Source organism: Streptopelia decaocto (assembly GCF_964273445.1).
Source record: "Streptopelia decaocto genome assembly, chromosome: 12".
NCBI classification, from domain to species: Eukaryota; Metazoa; Chordata; class Aves; order Columbiformes; family Columbidae; genus Streptopelia; species Streptopelia decaocto.
The window spans coordinates 3,103,323-3,124,857 of record NC_138667.1 but is presented as its reverse complement, the minus strand read 5'-3'; the positions used below and the strand labels follow the sequence as shown (position 1 = coordinate 3,124,857).

Here is a 21,535-nt window from a genome sequence, read left to right as displayed (position 1 = left end):
TTTCCTCCCCTTCGTTCCTTGTTCTCCCGGATCACACAGCCCATCGGAACGCTGCGCAGCCTGGAAACATCTCAGCCACATTAGCAATTATCACCAAAGTGAGAAAAATCCCTGTGTATCAGAGCGTGTTCCCTCCCTCGAGCACCGCGCACATTACTCAGTGTAATGGGATCTTTCAGCAGCCACTCTGCATCGCCCCGATAACCGATGTGATGTGGCAGTCACCATGGTAACGTTGTTATTGGTAGTATTAAAAAGCAGTAAGGAAAATGGTCCTGCTCACACTCAGGAGTCCTTTCTCTAGGAGTTACTCCTGCCCTCTGATAACTTAATAATTGGGGAATCTTGTTTTGTAGGGTGCGGCCGGAGACCAACCAATTTTGTTCTAAGTCTTTCACATTCGGTCAGACAAAAATAAATGTTTCAAGGCATGAACATTTCAATGACAGAAACAATTGAACAGGTTCCACTATATTGTAAGAACCTTTGAAAAGTGTGTTGAATAACGACATCCCGTGGATACTGGACCTGCATCTATCACAGCAGTTTCAGGGTGGAGAGAGGTGAGGGTTGATCTAGGGATAAGAAATATCTTGTCATTGCATACTCAAAAGGAACGGATTGCACAGCCAGTGACAATACTTGCAGATGATTTTTTCCAGGTAGATAAATTGCTCACAATAAAACATCTTAAATATCTCAATTTCTCCCCTGTACACCCACTCCCAACTTATTCTGTTAAAGACAAGTACACAGTTTAATTATTCCAACTCTGAAAAAACGGTAACTTCAGCTTTGCTAAGAAAATGATCCACGCAAAGGAAAGAACTGTGGAAGACTTGAGAAGTCAGATAACTACAGCAGGTAACGATAATGCAGCTAATAGTTACTAAATCACTGTCTCCCCAGAAAAGTAGCAATGAATAGCTCTATGGCGTTTAGTGATACCCTGTTTCCCTGAAAATAAGACCTACCCTGAAAATAAGCCCTAATGTGACTTTTCAGCATTTTTGAAATATAAGTCCTACTCCAAAAATAAGCCCTACTTACAGTTCATAAAAAAGTCAATTTAAATAGGGTCCAGGCAGCTATACATGTGAAAAAGTACTAAGTTTTGGAGCAAAAATTAATCCTGTCTTATTTTCGGGGAAACAGGGTAACAGAGGTCAAATGGGTTGCATGTGAAGCTGTGTAATAAAGAGCAACTTGTGCAAAACCAGTAACAGGCGGGCAGTTACGTGTGTCAACCTGACGCTCCGTGTTGTAAACCTACGCTGAAAAGCCTCTCTGGTACCTTTTCTAGTGCTATTTGGAGACAGAAAAATCTGGGCAAACTCAGGGCTAGTGCAGATCTACCCGCACTCAGCAGGTCCGACTGCATTAAGCAAAAATCCATCAGCAACTCTTCATCAGCTTGTTTCTTCTTAAGCAGGATGCTGATGTGTTGAACACAAGCTCCAGGTAAGTAATAGTCAAGAAAGTGAGGAGAAACCCACTCTTCACCTTATAAATGCTTGGTTGATTTCTGTGTCATCTGGACTGGCCAGAAGACAAAAGGAGTAATGAGAAAGTCTGTTTTCCAGAAGTGACAAGACCTTTCATTCAATGGATAATCTGCTTGAAGAGGGAAAGAGCATTTGATCTCATTTCAGCACTGGCAGAAAGAAATAAGGGCAGAAACTCGTGAGAATGAAGACACTTGCATATGAGAGATTGTTCTTAAAAGCTGTAACATAAGATATCACTGGCACTCTCAAATGCAAAGGGTTAGATCTGTTGTCCCACAAAGGAACATGATTCTGTGGAGCCATCACATTTGCAGACCTTTCCTAGTGCACCTCAGTGTCATCGCTGGATGTCCAAGCATGGTAACCTGCACCACTTCCAAAGCGTGCAAAATGGAAGGAAAACACCAGCCACCATTCCCCTCCAGACTGAGAAACCTTGGTATTCATCCTTACTGCGAAATAAGATCTTTGCAGTTCAAAAAATTCCTAGAGGAACACACTCAAAAGGCATCGACACTCTGGAGGAGATGAGGTCTATAAACCATTGCCAGTCAGCTTGGAAAAGATGTTGTCATTGCTTCCCTGAGGAGGAGTAAAATGATAAAGGAAATTTCTTTTATGTATGGAGGGCTCAACCATAATGCTATTTTAACATCATTTTCTTGTAACTATTTAAACATTTGTTATAAAGTATGTATGGGGTGACTCATCCCACTGAAGAATTAGCCTAATTGGTCAAACTTCCAGGACACTGTGTGCTGAGCTACAGAGAATCATCATCTCATCTATTAGGAGATGTGACAAGTTGCAGAAGCGATCTAAAATTACTGGAAGAGGTGGTGTGAAATAAGAACCGTCGCCTAGGGACAGTCTCTTCTTTACGATAATTAAAGAGCTCAGATCTGTGCTATTCTGGATGGATGAAAAATATGCATGCATAAGCTTAGATTCTGGCTTTGGCTTGCTCATGCGAGAAAGGTGTCTAATAATTCATTAGCCTCTTCAATAAAAGATACCCAAAAGGTGGAATAAAGGGCATCTGTGGATTTGACTGCCATGTTCATATGGCCCCAACATTCACACCAGAGATCCTGCTCTTCTGTATAATGCAGCTACATAACGCAAGAAAATAGAGAACCTGGGAAAAATGTCCTTCTTCCCTGAGCATGTTCCCATAGCAAGTGACCACAAGTAGAGGAAAGAAAAGCACTTCATTTACTGAAACAAGAATGTTCAAACCCTCTCCAAAGATAATATTATGGGGTGGGAAGCACAGCCGTAAGGATGGAGTCCCAGCAGTGTTTTTCCACAAATGTAATGACAGAGATTCACTTTGCCATATTTCTGTTTCAAGTGATGGTAATTGTACTCTTTGGGTGAAAAATAAAATATAAGACATCTCACTTCATGTTTCCCGGGATGCCAAAGTAGTGCAATAGCACACAGAAGGGGATCTCTTGGCTAATTCTCTGCACCGTCTTTCTTTCCAGGCTCTTTCCCCAGCACACCGAGATGGATTCCTCCTCAGATTAGTAAAGCCATGAGAGCAAAATTGCTCCCTACAAAACCCCTTGAATTCAAGCATTGCTGTGGACTCACCCTATTTGTACCCGCATTTCCCATACAGATCTGACATATTTAGAGTGCACTAAACCAATGGACCATCTACACTTGAATGGACTTCTTGCCTTTCCCTCCATTACTTCTCTTGCACAAATCAATGGGATGATTTACTGGCTTCTGCCAGTATATAGCTACCAACAGCCCAGCTCAACTGCAGACAAATACTTTGATTTTAGTAAGTGTGTTAGAAGAAGGTATGGATGATATTTCCAACGCACCACATACTGGAAAGCTATATAAAGCCACCAGCCATGATCTCATTTATATTTCCATTTTTTAAGCTTTTTAAAGTACAGCTAAACTGAGACAGTAAAAGTTAAGTATTTACTACGATTTCCTCTTACAAAAAACAAATGTAAAATGATTTCATCAGTACCAAATAATAGGCCTGTGTATAACCAGAGGGCAGTATTTTTAATAATGTCACTAAAAATATGCTCTGGTATAAAAAAAAATGTGATGCAATAAAAAAAAAGTACAAAATTTAATGAAATCTTACCTATTATCTGAGCTCATTTTTGTCAGGAAATAATATTACAAACTTAATACGATACATGGAAGCCTTATGAAAAGCAGGCAGGGAGAGGCTTATAGTCTTATCCAGTATTAGACGAGGGGCTGAGTGATTAATAAGTTGACACTGAAGTGCCGAGAATGAAAATCATATGGACTTTAGGGAAAGGAAATAGCTGGAAAATGAAAGTGTGGTGCTGCCAGGCTGCAGAGGAGGAGGCAGAGGAAAATCAGATGCTCTCTAGCAGGAGTAGATGAAGTGAGATCTATCCGTAGCCGTGGGCGAGCTGTGTATCTAACCTATGGGCCATCGGCATACATGGTGCGTATGGATGAGATGTTCTTGATTGTTTTTTTTGAAATAACAAGGCCAGATCTTTTGATGGGATTAAAACCTGGTCTTCCGCTGACCTTAACACTGTTCAGGGCTGCAGGATTAAGTTTTAAATACCCAGCGAAGCACTAGTACTTGCAATATCAATAATGCCATTTACTGCAGGTCACGAGCCAACGCATCGCTTCCAGGAGACTCCACATTTACTGGGGTTTCTCAGGCACAGTGTGTCTGGTTCTGATTTGTATGTTGCTCACACTGGAAAACATCTGCTGTGGTTTCCAAGCCTGGGGATTTAACTGTGGCTGTTTAAGTTACTAGTGGTAGCAATGGAGAGTCACTATTGGTGGTAAACAGGTGCTACACATGCAATGAGATCAGTGAAGACTTCAGTCCAAAACAACAGTGTGTAAGTGCCTGATAAGTAATTTAGATCAAAACATGTGATGTCCACTGAAAAAAAGAAAGAAAAAAGTAAAAATAAAAACTATAAACATTTATTCACAGATCTCTTAGAATAAATTATGGCTTTCAACACCCTGGGTGAAAGCAACAGAATTGTCCTTGTGAACTACGTGTCAGTGAATTTGGGGAAAAAACCTGAAACAGTGTCACTCTATAGTCTTTAGAAGAGAGCAGGTAAACATTTCTCCTTTCAAAAGCTGAACAAACCTTATTGTGAAGTTTATCGAGGATGGATGGTAACTGTTTTTTATGGCTCACTTCCCAATTTTAAAGGTGATCGTTTTCTTCTAAAGTACTAGAAAATTATTATAATAAACTTTTTTATTTCTTGCAACACCAAGAAAAACTGGGCCAAATGAGAGGCCACGCAGTCCCTGGAGCCGATTCCTGTTGATTGCCGAGGGTGACACCCTTTCACCAAAATTGATAAGCCAAACCCCAGCTTTCTGAGGAGCAGCACTATAGCTGGGCACTGCCTATTTGCTATGTTTTCTACTCAAATCATTGATGTTCCCTCTGATTTTAGAAACGTGAAATCAGATCTCACACGGTTATCACTGCCACGCTCTGCGGTTTAGGAAAAGCACCGTATCTTCTCAATGGAAAGGGAGAAATCACCAGCGGCTACCGAATGTTCGGAGGAACGGAGCTGTTCTAATACGCTGCAGCCAACAGGAACTGAGGGCACTCAATAGTCCATGAGTTTCTCTCCATGTTTGAGTAGCACCTGTTGAAATTGCTCAAGGAAACGTTTTTTCATCAAAAAATTCCAGTTCCTGTGAAGCAAAACTGCTTCCAGGATGGGATATGCTCGGATACTTGTCCAACATTTCTTCTTTAATCCAGTTTGAAATGGATTTTAACTTATATTAGTACAAATATGTAATAATGAAATATTTTAAATAGGAAAAGGGTTGTTTGACTACAAGACAGAAGACTGTTTCAAAGGAGAAATAAACTGGCTCAATCAAGCTTCACTGTGATATTTTAGTTCTTTTTAAACACAAATGCCCGAGAAGAAGAAAAGAGTCAAACTTGGTTTACTTTCAATTTGGGATGGAAAACATTTTCATAAGTTTTCCTGGGAAAAGGAAAACATTTCCCACTTTAGATCTAATTATGAAAAGGTATTTTCATGATTGTCCCCCCAAAAAGAAAAAGCTTTATATTCCTGGAGATAAACCTCTCCTTGACCCTAGTGATGAATGGAGTGTTACATTTGTTATGTCCTTACTGTCACTTGGATTCGGTTATTTTAAAACAAACAGCATTTGCATCAGAAGGCAGCACAACAACCATTTCTTACCTTTAGTCTTTCTGTGACACCATCAGTGAAACTGACTGTGAATTCAGCAATTTTGGGCACTCTGAGTTTTCCTTTGTTCTTCTGGTCAGGCTGATATTCTGTTCTTGTTTTCACAATTACCTGGAAAATACCAACACTTTTAAGGTTTCTGCACCGAGCATACATTTGGTTGTTTTTATTGTTATCTAAGCTTTTCTATATAAACCATCCCCTGGACCTACACAAGTACCTTGGGACCATAAATCAACAGAAACAAATCATACCCTGAGCAACTAAGGGAGACAGACAAACAGGCAGATACACAGACCTAGGACAGTGATCTTATCACGCTGAGTCTTAAAACAGAAGACAGCAAAATGTCTGACACCCATTTTGTTTAGGACTAAGCATATAATTTTTATGTTCTATTCAACAGGCAGAACAGGCAGAATAACAGCCCATCCTAAAGAGGAGCCTCGCTTATTAAAAGCCCCATCCTAACGAGTTCCACTGAAGCCAATTTAAACCTAGGCCATTTGGTGTGTCATTTATTCAGGCTCCAGATTATCAATATTAATCTCATACTATCACCTCGGGTTTGCCCCAGAAGATCTCAGTGTCATTTGCTGACTAATCCAGGTCCTACTGATGGTATAAAAATGAGGTGTATTATGCCAATGGAGAAGCCCTAAGTGGCTTTTATAAGGCTACGGTCAAATTACCAAAACCCCATTGTCAATCTACATTGAATTTACTTGTAACCTAGAATGACTCTAAATATTTTGGGCAAAATGCACTCAGAGCAAACACAGAAAAGGTAACACCTAATGCCAGCTGCTCCCAGAGGGGACGAGCATCAGGGCTCTGCTCTGAAACTAATAGTCCCTCAGAGGACTGAGTGCATCCATCCCATTATGCACAAGAAGCTCAAAAACTACCCATCCATGAGCATATGCAGCACAACAGCGATGTGAGAGCATGCCAGGATAGCTACACTGCCCTCATCTAGCTGGAAAATGCAAGAGAAGACAAAATGGCTTTGTCTTCAGCACTGGCCAAGAGCTGGAGCTCATCCATAGAGAGGGGGTTGAGGTCCTGAAGGACAGAAAAAGATGAAGCGATGCGCAAGGTTGAGTTACCAGCTGCTGAAGACCTTATTTCCAAATGAAGACAGCAAAGTCTGATTTGGACCAGAGAAAACCCCAGGTATTTAATCCTCCTGCACTTCACACCATGTGAAAAATCAGTGAGGGAAAATCAGCGTGGAGGCATAAGCCAATTTTCTGGATTCAAATGCAAATCATTAAAGACTGATGAATATTTACATCCTTCAGTGAATCCCTCTCAATAATATTTATTACAGCAGCATTTGCAACATTAAGACTTGGGAAGAAGAGGGGACAAAAAGCCACTCACACATATTTATATCAGCAGTTTGGAACTCACGATTTCTGATGACACAACATAGATGATGAGATACGACACGTGGGGGCAACCGTGATGCGGTAGGTTTGGGATGAACCCTGACCCTGCTCTGAACCTATTATTGAATCTAACCCCACGGAGTGGAGTACATAAAGCAAAGCTCCCTCTCCATCCAGGACAACCTGGGCCAGTTTAGCTCTGAGCTCTGAACAAGCAACAGCCTCATTTTTTCACTCAAAAGGAGGCAAGTGCACTCAGGACTGCACTCAGGACCCCGCACACCTGGCCCCCAGCTTCCCACCCTCCTCGCTGGCCTTTTGTAAGCCCAGAACAGTAAATTACAGAGTGTCGGCCACCAACACCTGCCAAACACGTTCGGAAATTGCACTCATTCTGTTCTCAAATCTACCAGTCACAGTGTCCAGGTCTCCCAAATTGACGCTTCCTGCCTGAGATAAATCTCAGTTGCTGACAAAATCTCTAAACATACACAAGGGCTTTCTCACAAACTCTAATGTTAGATCTTAATGAACCACCACGAAGCCAGAATATAAGGAAAAAATTTAAAGCCTCACTTGTTTCTAGATATAATTTCGTTTTCTTTCACTCTGTGTCATTAATGCTAGTTTTCTTATGGGTATTTTTTAATTGTTGTTACACTCAACTAATATATTATAAGCAAGAGAATTTGAATTATGCCGTCTACAGGGATCCAGCATGAGACTGAAAATAAACCCACACAGCCCTTCACGAGGCATCACATTCAAGTCCAGTAGCAATGTCTATCACGTCTGCGAATAAATAAAGCAGCTCAGTCCCCAGCCAGATCAGAAGCTCCTTGAGACCCATTTGCTGCCTGTGCCAGCAGTGAAATGTGTCTGTGTGCACAAGGCTGGACTCATCCCGCTGGTCAGTGTTTCGCAGAGAAATCTGCAGAGGTATCAAAAAGCTTTAGTAGAGGAGCTAAGAAGTACCTTTGCTAAATGCCTTTTGGCATTGCAGAAGCTAAATATCTGCTCTGCGGGAGTATCTTTGTCAGACACCTGGTGGAATTACTCAGCAGAAGAAAGACAGGTCAGTCAGTCAGGTCTCCTCTTTAAAGAAGAGCGCGGAAATAAAACGACAAAGGACAAACAGAACACTGGAAACCTGTAGCGCGGGGGTAGCGTTCAATATTGCGGCAGGAAAGATAAAAATGCAATTTTGCTGAGGGCGCTGGGTGCAACTTTAGAAGAAAAGAGCTACCTCTTGTTCAGTCGCCTACGGTCCAAATAAATACGCCCGAGCACGGATCCCACTTTGGCAGCAGCGCTCACCCGTCTCCATCCAGCGAGCTGCCTCGGGGAGCCCACGCGAAGGCGTGGAAACTGAGAACCGAGTCGTGTTCATCACGGTCCCGGAGCCTCCTGCAGCGAGAGCGGCCCGGCCAGGGCCCCCCCAGCAGCGAACACCGCGGGTGGTGACACAGACAGACAGACAGACGTGCAGCCTCCAGCGCAGCGTGTGCTGCCCCGACAGCCTCCCGTGCAAATGTCACTTGTGTCTCTGAAACGACTCCACATGAGAGCTGCTCACAACCCAAAGGAACTTTTCTAACGCACCAAGTATTAATCTAAGCACAAATTTAGAAAAGGAACAACTAATCTTATAAAGATTTTTTTTTTCCTATCTTTGTAGCATTATTGGTTATTTCCCATTTTGGCTGATTGTTCTGTTTTCATTTTCCAGCTTTCTGATTTGGGTTGGGTAGGAAAGAAGATTTGCCTTCCCCCATTTTCTGCCAACACTCCTTTTTCGCCTTTCTTTTCCATTTTGTCACCGAGAAAAAATTCCTGGCAGCAAAGTCTTGCAGAAATTCTAACCAAATTGGATGTACAGTAATAAAACCCCCACTGACTCCGCAGTGCAATGATCAGTGTTCATTTATCACCGGCTGCCCCAAAGCGGTTCCATCAGAGCCCTGGATCCCACTGTTTCAATGCAAACAAGGTACATCCATCTCACACCACGACAGGTTTCCTGGGAGACCTACTGGCGTTTATTACAAACCACAGCAAACAGAATCATCCCCCTTCCCTCTTCTTGACCATTTTGCGGCTTTGCTGACTTTACAATAGACTTATTTGTGATTGAAACCAGTAAAAGGGAGTATAAAATTGAGGTCCTGGGTAGGTTGCAATTCAAAGCAAACTAAAGTGAGAGAAATGCCCAGCTCCTCAGAACCGATGTACGGGTGTAAATCCCAGAGCGGGCAGCAGTGCTTGGCTGTGCTCTGACTTCATGAGTACGGACGATGAATGCAAACAATCAAACCAGTGCTTAAATGGACAAGCAGCCTCTTGAATACTCCTCAGAAACGACAATTAGCCCCCTCTCCACCCCCACTGCAGCAACACAGAATCGCAGGATGGTTGGGGTGGGAAGGGACCTCTGGAGATCACCCGGTTCAACGCACCTGCTAGAGCAGGGTCACCAGAGCAGATCACACAGGGTCGTGTCCAGGTGGGTTTGAATGTCTCTGGAGAAGGAGACTCCACAACCTCTCTGGGCAGCCTGTTCCAGGGCTCTGGCACCTCAAAGAAGTTTCTCCTCATATTCAGATGGAACCTCCTGTGCTTCAGTCTGTGCCCATTGCCCCTCATCCTGTCGTTGGGCACCACTGAACAGTCTGGTCCATCCTCTGACACACACCCTTGAGATATTTATAAGCATTGATGAGATCCCCTCTCAGCTTCTCCTCTCCAGCTGAACAGCCCCAGCTCTCTCAGCCTTTCCTCATAAGAAAGATGCTCCAGGCCCCTCAGCATCTTTATGAATATTATTAATCTCATGAAGCAACCTGATCACCTGCAAATGAACATTAAAAAGCAAGAACAGTCCCATCAGCTTTCTGGATTGTCTGAGCCTTTGCAATATCCAGATAAATGCCCTTTGAACATTTTTTGGACACTTGACAGCCTTTGTGTTTCATTATCTAGACCCTGATCTAGCACCAGCTCTGCCTGGGCCTCATTTTCTGCGTTGTGATCATGCCCCAGGGAGCTGCCTCCCTGCCAGCTCAGCCCAGCGTATCTACAGCACTTTAAAGCCAGTGCTGTGGATGGAGTCGAGCACAACACCAGCTCAGGGGATGTCCCTGCAAATTACGCTGCTGTAGTAACCTGTTCTTAAAGTTTTCACACTATTTCCCAGACACCCGCTGCCTTTAAACTGCACAAAGACTGTGCTGTTTATGGCAGATGCAACAAAGGAGATACAAATAAATTACCTGGGACTTCCTTCATTTTACATCCAAAATAAAGCTGTTCTTTGAAAGTTGCTTTCCTGCTAACGTTTGTGCACTGATCATAAGAATATAAGAGAAAAGGGCTTCCACAGAGCAGCAAAAAGACATGACTAGTTATGCGAGTCCACACTGCCAGGCCTTGAAGCTTCCTCCAAAACTTAAGCTTATCGCGTGAACTCATCACCTTCCAATTCACCAAAGCACTTAAGCATGCAAGTAGTCCTATTAAGAGTCCTGTTAACATCAGCAGGATTAGTCAGATATTTAAAGTTAAGTGTGCATTCAAGTGCTTCGGCCAGGTCAGAGCTTAAGCTGGGCTTAAGAACCTTCCCACAGCCAGTTCTAACAGCGATGCTCAGAGCTCCTCCAGCATTCTTCAGCAAGACAGTCAAAGCACTTTACACACCAGCATGACCCCCATGTCCCCATATTGGTAACACACTGAGTCACAGCAGCACCTGGGGGTTGAGTGGGGAGGACTGACCACACTTGCTGCCACCCACAGTGCGCCGAGTTTTCTCAGTTTTTCATCAACTGAGCGATAACAGTAGCTCCAGCGCATTTTCCATATGAATATAACATTTTTGAGATTAGGAGCTAGCAAGAGATATGGCTGGGCTGGGTAGGAGTCAGATGCTCTATAGAAAATGATGCTCTCTGAAGAATTGTTGTCCTCAATCATCCTAGGTTAGCAGATGTAATAACATTCTCCGTGTCTCGAAAGGTTGTTACTTTCTGTTCTCTTTCTTCTGGTTCCTCATTCCAATCCCTCAGCAGCTTTTGTGCGAGAGCTCAGTAGCACACCATAGAGAATGGCCTGGAAAAGCTATAAAACCCCAAAGAGGACAGGACAACGAGCCACACCTGTCATGCTGCTCCACACGAGCAAGAGTTTTCTAATGACGCCGTTTGCTGATACATTTATCGAGTCCTAAAACTAAACGCACTTATTATTCTAGGCTTATCGCTGGTGACACCACTGGAATCAATACGAAACTTGTCCTCGGCTTTAATGAATGCAGGACCAGGCACCTTCTCTGTAGTGATGCTTTGGAAAATTATAGATGTGCTGAGGTGAGAACAGATGAGGGTCTGTGTGCACCAGCAGGAAATCCATCATCGACAACCCTGAGACAGTAAACAGTGGGAGAGAGCTGGGAAAACGAGAGATTCTGGGTGCTGAAAGAGAAAAGCAAGCCAGCTTCCAACCAAGCTGACTATATTAAAAGCATTTGCTTTCAGGAGGAAGGAGCAGAGTAGATGTGAAATGTGACAAATGGGAGAATATCACATTAAGCACGGAACCTTAAAAAGGATTTTCCTGCAATGGGATGAAGTAAGTGTTTCAGAAAATGAACTGATATGAATTCTGAGTCCTGTCTCAGACTGGCTAAACGTAACATCATTTATTGCCACTTTATATTTGCGTTTGAGCTCTATGGTTTTCCCTGAAGAAATGAGTAATAATATTTAACATAACTGGCATTGTGAAAACTTTAAATTATTCATCTGGAAAAGGACATGCAGCCCTGCTGTAATTCCCACTTCACTGCCACGGTGCATGTAATATATTGTGGTTCAGGTGCTGCAAAGTGCAAACCATAAAAATTTAAAATACTACTTCCTGGGATTATTAATAATGAAGAGTCTCTCACTCAGAGTGGCTTTCAGATTGACAGAAGAGATAAACAAAATGTGTTTCTCCTACTAAGGAGAAAGGTTTCCTCCAGGTTCAAAGCTGGACTTTGTAGTCCCACAAAATGGTTGTAATACACCCCTCGGTTCCATGTGGATTAGTCATGCTCACTTTTAAATGAAAATGAGACTCTTGGCTTCCAAATACCTGCCTTTCTTCATTCCTTGCGGAGAGAGAACAGAACATGTAAACTCATTCCTGGCACTGACGTGGGGGTTTCTTTTGCCTTCGTTACCCAAATGAGCATCAATGTGAAATCCCTTAGAGGGGATGGCGGGTACGGATGGGAGCAACGCGGTGAGCCCCAGGCTTGGCACTAAACCTGCTGTGACTGAGTCACTTCCTATGCTTATATGCTACAAGACCAGGGATGGCTAAAACCACCTGCTCGCACACAACATCCCGCAGTGACCTCCAAGCCCTAATCCTCACACACAGCCAGCATCAAAGAGCAAGCGAGATGTGAGCGTTGCCAACAGTAGCTGAAGTTAAAACACTTAGCAGTAAAAAAGTATAGGAAAAGAGATGCAAGAATCTCATGTTTCGGGGCTTAAAACAATCTCTTTCTTTGCAGGTTTAGGGTGAAACATTCATAGACATGCAGCTCCATGCCTGCGGCAGCACACCCTGTACCTCCTGCTGCCTCTTGCACTGGCTGCTGCCACAAACAGGACACGTTGGACTGGATGGACTGAGGGGAGACCTCATTACTCTCTACAACTGCCTGAAAGGAGGTTGGAGCATGGAGGGGGTTGGTCTCGTCTCCCAAGTAGCAAGTGACAGGACAAGAGGAAATGGCCTCAAGTTGCACCAGGGGAGGTTTAGATTGGATATCAGAAAAAATTCTTCCTGGAAAGGGCTGTGGGGCATTGGAACAGGCTGCCCAGGGCAGTGCTGGAGTCACCATCCCTGGGGGGTTTAAAAGGCGTTTAGACGAGGTTCTTAGAGACATGGGTTAGTGCTGGAGTGAGGTTATGGTTGGACTCGATGATCCTGAGGGTCTCTTCCACCCAAAATGATTATATGATTCTATGACAAGTCATCAGAGCCTACCTGCAATCACTGTGCTGCAAATTCAAGGAGTTTTAGACAATTAGGTCTTTAAAAACTGTCCCAAATAATTATGACTCTATCCCATCTCATGGGTGAGAAAGCTGTGCTTCCAGATCTACGGGATGAACACATCTCAGCAGGCACACTTCCCAGAGATTAGAATTACAATTGGCATTTGGGATGTATGTAATGGTAGCCCCTATGGCGTCCTAGTCACTATTCGAATACGTGAAATATCTGAAATATTGAGCAGCAAAAGGAAAGTAAAGAAAAAAAGGATGCCCAGGGATCAAATCCATAGTCAATGGAGAAAGCCACAGTCAGAAGAAACACTCTCCTTTTTTTTTCCTGTATCAGCTCATTTAATGGATGTTGTGCTGGAAATGAGTTTCACAGAGGGTGGTAGGAAAAAGTGGTCTCCTGAATCAGTGCCAGGATATTCCAGGCATAAGGAACATCACAAAAGGACAAAGACAGCAAATGTAATCAGCCCTGGCATCACCGATGAAAGGCAGCACAGAAAGCACAGGCTGCACCGGGAGCTGAAAGCAGCTGAGAAGGGAAAGGCACAGCTCACAAGCACAAAGGGAGCTCGGAAATGATTCAGCTAAGTCTCCCTACAAATCCCTAGGTGACCATAACCATCAGGAACCCACAGGAGGCTGCGAAAGGGTGACAAAAATTGATTTCAGTAGGTTCAGCCAGGAGAGGGTATAGCAAAGCAGACAAAAGAATCAATCACTGCGCTACAGTGATGGCAGATTGGCCATGGTAAATTAGCAGAGCCCCATTGATTTCATCTAAACTACACTGATTTACACTCGTCAAGAATCTGCCCAGTCTTACTTTCCAGACCAGTAAGTAACTGGTATGCAGGGTTCAATTCACAGCCTTGTTGAAATAACGTCCACCTGCGGCAATGGGCTTTCATGTTAGAATAGAGAATAGACCACAATGGGCTTAGTCAAACATCCATATCTTAACACATTTCTGTGTCCATTCCTGCTGTTTCTGCAGAACACGGCTCTGGGATTGCAGCGCAGACATAACGGGGTTTAAGGGATGCAGTGGAGCTCACAAAACCAGCCATGAGCTGGCTTTAACCAACCCGACCCAGACAGCGGCAGCAGCGCAGTTAGGGAGAGACATTTCGGCACAGGCTGCACAAATCCTGAGACTTCCCACGCTCAAAACCAGCACCGTGTTTGCCATGTGTGAGAGAGGCAGCCGAACGCTGCCCCGGGTGCGAGCGAGGGCTGCGAGCACCGCGCGGGTTGCGGCACAGCCCGTGCCCAGCGGCGCAGGGCGCTCCGGGGAGGGAAAGCCCCGCAGCGGCCGCGGCCACGAGAAGGAGCGTGAACTGCCCAAAACCCCGAGCAGGGCTGTCCCAGACACGTCCACAAAGTAAAAAAGGTTACCCCAGAAGCCCCGCGTTGCTGCAAGTATTTGTTACAGCTCGATAGGCAGAGGCAGTGTTTACATTCAAATACACATTTAGAGGACTAACGGATTTGCGTAGTGCAGAACAGGGACAGATTTCGCAGGAGAGGAAGGCGCAGACTTCGGTATTGGTGGGGATTAGACAGAGTATCCCAAGTGAAGAAAGGAAAGGATGGGGAAAGGCAGGATGGCCTGGCACTCCTTCACATTTGCAACGCTCTCTTTTTATTCCTTTCTGTTTTTGCATCCCTTCGCATCCTCCTCCCTTTCACTCTTCCTTCCTTCAGCCGTCACCATGACCAGCCCTGCCCCACCTCCCCTTTTGCCATATGCTCCATCCCCCCGAACTCGGTGGGAGCGCAGACACGGCCCTCGGCTGCAACAGGAGCCCCCCCAGACAGTGCCACAGGAGACTGAGCCTCCCCCGGCCCCACATCATGCAGCAGCCCCCCAAAACCAGCCCCACGCGGCCCGCCGGGGGGCACCTTGGGGCTGGCTGGAGCCGCCGTGCAGAGGAAAGCCTCACATCAGTATTTCAGGGCAGAGCAGCAAGTAGTCCCCCAGGTACAAAAGCACTCATCCGGCGTACTATTAATTATGCCTGCTCAGCTGGCCAGGACAAAACATTATTTTCTGTTAAACCGACAGGGACAGGCTGTGCACACAAGGGACCCCCCTGATCTTCAGGAAGCCTTGATTACTCTGCGTAAATGCCACGGTCTCGGCCACTCGGAGAGGGACGCAGCCAGGGATGGCAAGAGGCAGGAGCGCGGGATGGGAAAAGCATCCGAAGAGCACAGTTACACCTATTTTTTCTTTCTTGGTCTGGACGGCAGGAATTCGTCACCAAATAAATGATTTCTCAAGCCTCCAGATGCATTCAAAATCAAGAACAATGGAGCACATGATAAGCCTTCTGCAGCCTCCGCCACAAAAGAGACGCCGGATGTTTTTTGCAGCCCTGACAATAGCTTTCGCGTACTTTTGTGTTATGCAAAATTAGGGTTTTTACTGCCAGAACAGAGACATTTCCTGCTGGATTACACTGAAGCAAGCCTGTGAGACCAAGGGCTCCCCAGTTGTTGGTCTCATTTAAAATTTCAGCGAAACAGTGTGGTCCCAGAAAAGCTGCGTATCTTTTAGTATTCTCATCGCAGACACACGTAACAATCACTGCCGAAGCAGTTTGTCTGTGCCTAGGAAAACAAGCGAGCAGCCGGCCTTTGCCCCTTTGGTCCTAAAAGCAAAAAAGGCTGCTTCTTTTTTGCTTTTTGAATACAGTAGAAATTAAATTCAGAGACATAAAGAGCCAGGTGAGGGGCTTGTGACCAGTGACAGCCATTATTCCTGTTACATGGAGGGATTTCATATCAACAGGACACACAAAAATGATTGAAAAGCATCTGTGTTTGTTTTCTACAAATGCCGCCCCAGCAAGAGAAGAGGGGGGCAAGGAAAATGCTTGAAGATAGTCGATAATATAAATACACGGCAGGCTTAGCGCCCTAGGGGAGAAATCACTGTCCCAGGGACATTTCTCCCATGGCAGCCACACAACTGCTGACAGAACAAGGAGAACGCTGATGCTGCAGGAAGAACAGCACGAGCCTTGGGAAGAGACGTCCTCGTTTGGGGGAAAACGTCCGTCCAGTGGCCAATAATTTGGAAATAAAAAGGTTGCCAAATTCAAGCTTCCTGAATTTCTGCCTGGATTTTTCCAACAGCATCGAGGTGGAAGGCGGAGGGAGCTGCTAAGCTCACAGCGCTTCGAAAACAAGCCTGTTAGGAAAGCATCCCCAAAAGGACGGCCAGCGAGTTTTATCATACCCTTAAGAAAGTGTTTCCCTCTATTACTCCCTCCCCCCCAGAGGATTTCATACAATCAAAGAGATGGGCTTCAGGGATTAAACCACATGCGCTAAAGCCTCATTTTTATACTCTTTCACTGTATCCTTCCTCAGAAAGGGGAGCCAAATGCAGGAAATATTTTGAAAGAGATGAAGCTCTGGTGAAACACCTGCAGAGGTTAATGCTGAGAGTCACTCCGAGTGACTCCCAAGTGATCCAGTTAGAAAAATATCCGTAAAATGATGAAAAATCAAGTGTTTACAGCCCTTAAATCACAACTTTCAGTTTGCAGATTCCACGGGCTTTGCGGGGTGCTATTAAGGATCTGCCAAGGTAGGAACACTGACAAACAACAGGTTTGCTTCTCTTCAACTTGCATGCAGGTGTCTAAGGCTCAATGGGAAAAAGCCTATAAATGAACAGAGCTTGCAGACCTTTGCCACGTACTGCACACAGACGAGGTGAAGTCATTACCGCACACCGGTGGTAACAGCAGTTGCGTTGCTTTTTTCCCCCCTTAGATTTGCCTCACGGGACACGCCAGGGCACGCCAGCTCTGTGTGTGATTGCAGCAGGGCTGGCACCGTTGCCGCCTTGTGGTTAACGCTCAGCAGCAAGGGCTTTGCGTTTCAGAAAACCAGCGAGCAAAGCCCTTCTGAGCTGCTGCACCCGACGCCAAACCCGCTTGGGCTCTGCTCATTTATGCATCATCCCTTGCAAGAGACACAGGAAACACCTTGGCTTGCGTTCTCACTTGCCCAAGCTAAAAATCAACTACTGGCAGGTTTTAGGAATAGATAGAAAAATAGTCAAATCAATTTTAGGGTTCTTTTTAGTTTTTCTAACCCAGTCTCCCGACTGTAAGGCAAGTCCAAGCACAAATACACTCTGAAAGAATTGAAATCCACGTCTGCTCTTCCTCGGGCTCACAGTCTGAATTCTGCAGCAGCTTTGCTTTCCTAAGTACTGACACAAAGCTGAAATCTCCCCCTCTCACTTAACCTTTGTCCAAGCTTTTCACCTGAGGCTCAACTCCTTATTAGCAGGTCTTTAAACAGCCCCTCTGCCCCAGGGTGGACTTACCCCTACAGAATCCGTTCTACAAAAAAGCAAAGGAAACAGATTGTGAATTATTTTGCTTTTATCATAAATAACCTCTTCTCCTTGCAAAGATCTCCAGTCGCCGTTAACTCCAGGGCTCCTGCACGCAGGAGCCGAAGCACAGCCTGCAGAAATCAATAGCAGTGACTCTAATGAGTTCTGAATCACGCTCTGCACTCCTGGAGATACATCTCACTCTTCCAGCAAAGAAAAATATGGATGTCAGGAGGTGCATTGACAGTAATGTATGCTAATGAAGGTAATGTAACCTAACAACATGTGAATTATTGATGTAGGCATGTTTAAACAGAAAAATCAGCAAGGAATCACACCAGACTGATACACTCCGGTGTTTGTTCACCAACAAGCAATTGGAGCACGGTGGTCATGAGAACACTCATTACCACTTTATTAGCTTGAAAGGATTTTTGTTGGTTTATCCATGTCTCATCTGATACACGAATCATTTAAATTTCACATCATGTGACAGGGTGTGATCTCAATGAGCCGTTTGTACCGGCATCAAATGAGTTACTTTTACACATCCCTAGTTTCCTCTGAGCCTTTCAGATGTTTATGATAAATCACACTGCTTTGCTTGAATTATTTTCCTTAATCTCATTTATCAGAGTCATAGATAAGGGCCGGTTTAGTCTCTCATTCACAACAATTCATGGAAGTGTAAGTCTCCTTAATGAAGCGAAGTTACTCTGGATTGCCACGAGGCACATGGAGAATGGAACCAGCTCCTTTGACACGGCTCTGGTTCCCAGGATGTCGAGGCAGTTGACTCAGCTCTATCATAAAATAAACATAATTTATCTATCTGGACAGTTTTATCACATCCATCATCGTGTTCTCCTGGTGTACTTAGAGAAAATTCATTTTGTACCACAGTAAAAACAGGATACACATTCAATAACCATCAGTGTTAATTTTACTATTATTCCGTTATCCTGTAAGATCTAATCATTCCGTGTGTACTTTCGGGTGAGTTGGCTCCATCTCTGTGGCATCTGGGAACTACATTGCAGACAGGCTTTGTTTTTGTAAGGACTGTCAGGGCACACAGATTTTTACAGTCTCATCATGTCCTCACCAGGTTATATTGATACGCATCACCATTGCACCGACAGAGACAAAAGATTTCCTCGTACCTACTGCATCTAAAAAACCCCAAGCACCGAAATGCAGCCCACGGCAAATGCACATTTCTGGGTATTTTAGTGCTGCATTCAGCTCTGACAGCGGTGAGTGGGCAGGGGACAAAGCTGTCCCACCCAGGGCATGGGGACACAGCCACAATCCTCAGAGAAATCACATCCTCAATGCCCAAATAAGCTTTGCAAAGCCAGAGAAAATCAAACCAACCTTAACTGAGATCATTAAAATAGCTGCTTATTTCAGAAGAGTTGTCACTTTACTCTCAATTAATGTTACTGATAATAATAACACGCTGTAAATTGTTCCTCAGTTTCTGCAGCGTTTGCAAGAGAAACACACTAAGGCTTTTCCAGTTATATTTATGAAGGAACATTTGGGGTTTTTTTGAGGAGGGAAGGGTTTGGGGGACAGCTGTGTGCTTATTTGCCATATTAAAACAGGTAAACACACTAAGGAAACCTCTTTTTATTTATTGAATAATCACTATGCCTCATTCCTATAATCAGAGACCAGTAAATCACCAAGACATTGAAAACCAAGGGATATATCTGTGTGCATAATCATGCAGGAGTGCCATTCAATTTTGTTTTACCTTTTCCGGAGCTGGGAACTGCAGGTGATTTACTTCCAAAGGTGTGATCAAAGGGACTGTCTGAAAACCATCTTCGGTGGATGGCTGTTTGTTGTTCTTGTCGTTCAAATTACTCCCCAGCTTCACCATTCTTGGACCTTGCTTTCCAGACCTAAAACCAGCCAGACGAGCGGTGTCACAAGGGAAGGGGGGGATTTCTGCCTCGCCCCGCTCGGTTTGACTTTGCGCACGGGTTACCTGGGCTCGCACACCTGGGTATCCAGACTCACCGCGTCCCACGCCGCCACTTGACCTCCCCCGCGCGTTTTGCTTTACGCAGACACCCCCACACCCCTTACGACCCCTGCACGGCTGCTCCCAACGCTCCCACCCCCAAAGCACCCCCAAACAGCGGGGGGACGGGGCGCACCCCCCGCGGGCAGCCCGGCCCCACCCATGCTTTGGACACCCAGCACACCCGCCCTATATTTTTCTGTTTTGCATCCCCAGTGAGGGCGCAGAAACACCCCCCTCTTGCAAACCCCGCACCCGGGGAGACTTGGGGGTCCCCCCTCGCAGCTCCCCCTGGGGGTCGCGTTGCAGGGGGGGATGGTGGGGATTGGGGGGAGGGGGGCTGCGGGCACCCCCAGCGCCCCTCCCGCCGCCCCCGAGCCCCTACTTACTGCAGACCAGGCGGTGACTGGCGGCTCGGGCCGGGCGCTGCGGCGGCGGGGGAGGGCGGTGCGGGGGACGGCAGCGGCTCGGAGAGGCGGGGGGGAGGTTTCCGTGACCGTTCAGCGGGCGGTGCCGAGGCGCGGCGGTCGCGGTGCTGAAGGGACAGCGCTGCGCCCTGCGCTCGGCTGCGGCTCCGCAAGCGCGACTGAGGGCGGGCGGCGGCTCCCCCGCCCGTTCCCACCTCCCGCCGCCGCCGCCGCCCGCCGCGCGCGCGCACGCCCCGCGGCCTCGGGCACCCCCTGGCGGCCCCGCCGCGCACGGCCGCGCGCCCCGGGAGGCGGGGGCGCCCCCTGCAGGCTGGCGGGGGCGGGGGGGGGAGTGCGGATGCGGGAGGGATGCGGGGACGGATGGGGCTGCACGGGGGGGGGACACCCGCGGCAACTGCAGCGCTGCAGGGGTCACAGAATCCCAGAGTGTCAGGGGTTGAAGGGCCCTGGAAAGCTCACCCAGTGCAATCCCCCCATGGAGCAGGAGCACCCAGCTGAGGTTACACAGGAAGGTGTCCAGGCGGGTTGCAATGTCTGCAGAGAAGGAGACTCCACAACCCCCTGGGCAGCCTGGGCCAGTGTCCATCACCCTCACTGCAAAGAAGTTTCTTCCCAAATTTAATTGGAACCTCCTGTGTTCCAGTTTGCACCCATTGCCCCTTGTCCTATCATTGGTTGTCACCAAGAAGAGCCTGGCTCCATCCTCCTGACACTCCCCCTTTCCATATTGATCCCCAGGAATGAGTCACCCCTCAGTCTCCTCTTGTCCAGCTCCAGAGCCCCAGCTCTTTATTCCTTTCCTCACACGGGAGATGCTCCACTCCCTGCAGCATCTTTGTTGCCCTGCGCTGGACTCTCTGCAGCAGTTCCCTGTCCTGCTGGAACTGAGGGGCCACAACTGGACACAATATTCCAGGTGTGGTCTCCCCAGGGCAGAGCAGAGGGGCAGGAGAACCTCTCTGACCTACTGACCACCCCCTTCTAACCCACCCCAGGTACCATTGGCTTCCTGGCCACAAGGGCCCAGTGCTGGCTCATGGTCACCCTGCTGTCCCCCAGGACTCCTACATCCCTTTCCCCTACGTTGCTCTCTTAACAGGTCATTCCCCAACTTACACTGGAACCTGGGGTTGTTCCTGCCCAGATGCAAGACTCTACACTTGCCCTTGTTATATTTCATTAATATTTCATCTCGCGGTGCATGCAGAAATGCAGTTGCACAAAAGGCGGAGAGGGCCACACGCAAACTGTGACACTTCCCCAGGTCACAGGGAGGGCTGGGGCTGGAGACACGACTGGTGCTGCTGCTGCGTCCCCGGGCACCTCCTGGCCCCCGATCACCAGTGAGCGCTGTGTCCATCAGCAGCTCAGTCACTGCTCCTGGTGCGCACTCGCGTGCTGGAACAGCAGGACGGGAACAAGCGCTGGCCCTGCTCGGCTTTCTAGGGAACTCTCCTTCCGTTTCCAGGACCCAGGCTGATAACAGGTCACCCCACGACAG

General features: G+C 46.4%; 1 protein-coding gene across 2 annotated transcripts in view; it reads right to left on the bottom strand.

The window, feature by feature from the left end:
- NSG2 (neuronal vesicle trafficking associated 2) overlaps nucleotides 1-20,151 on the bottom strand; it is a 34,520-nt gene extending 14,369 nt beyond the window's left edge. The window contains exons 1-3 of one of the 2 annotated variants that reach the window (XM_082063672.1): nucleotides 19,996-20,151; nucleotides 19,334-19,484; nucleotides 5,750-5,869 (exon numbers count right to left, since the gene is read on the bottom strand). In XM_082063672.1, coding sequence (XP_081919798.1) covers nucleotides 5,750-5,869; nucleotides 19,334-19,462 — 249 coding nt within the window. In that variant the 5' untranslated portion in view covers nucleotides 19,463-19,484; nucleotides 19,996-20,151. Of the gene's footprint in view, nucleotides 1-5,749; nucleotides 5,870-19,333; nucleotides 19,485-19,570; nucleotides 19,638-19,995 lie in introns of those variants that run through there. The other variant, XM_082063673.1, reaches the window with a different exon arrangement.
- Between the last annotated feature and the right edge of the window lie 1,384 nt (nucleotides 20,152-21,535).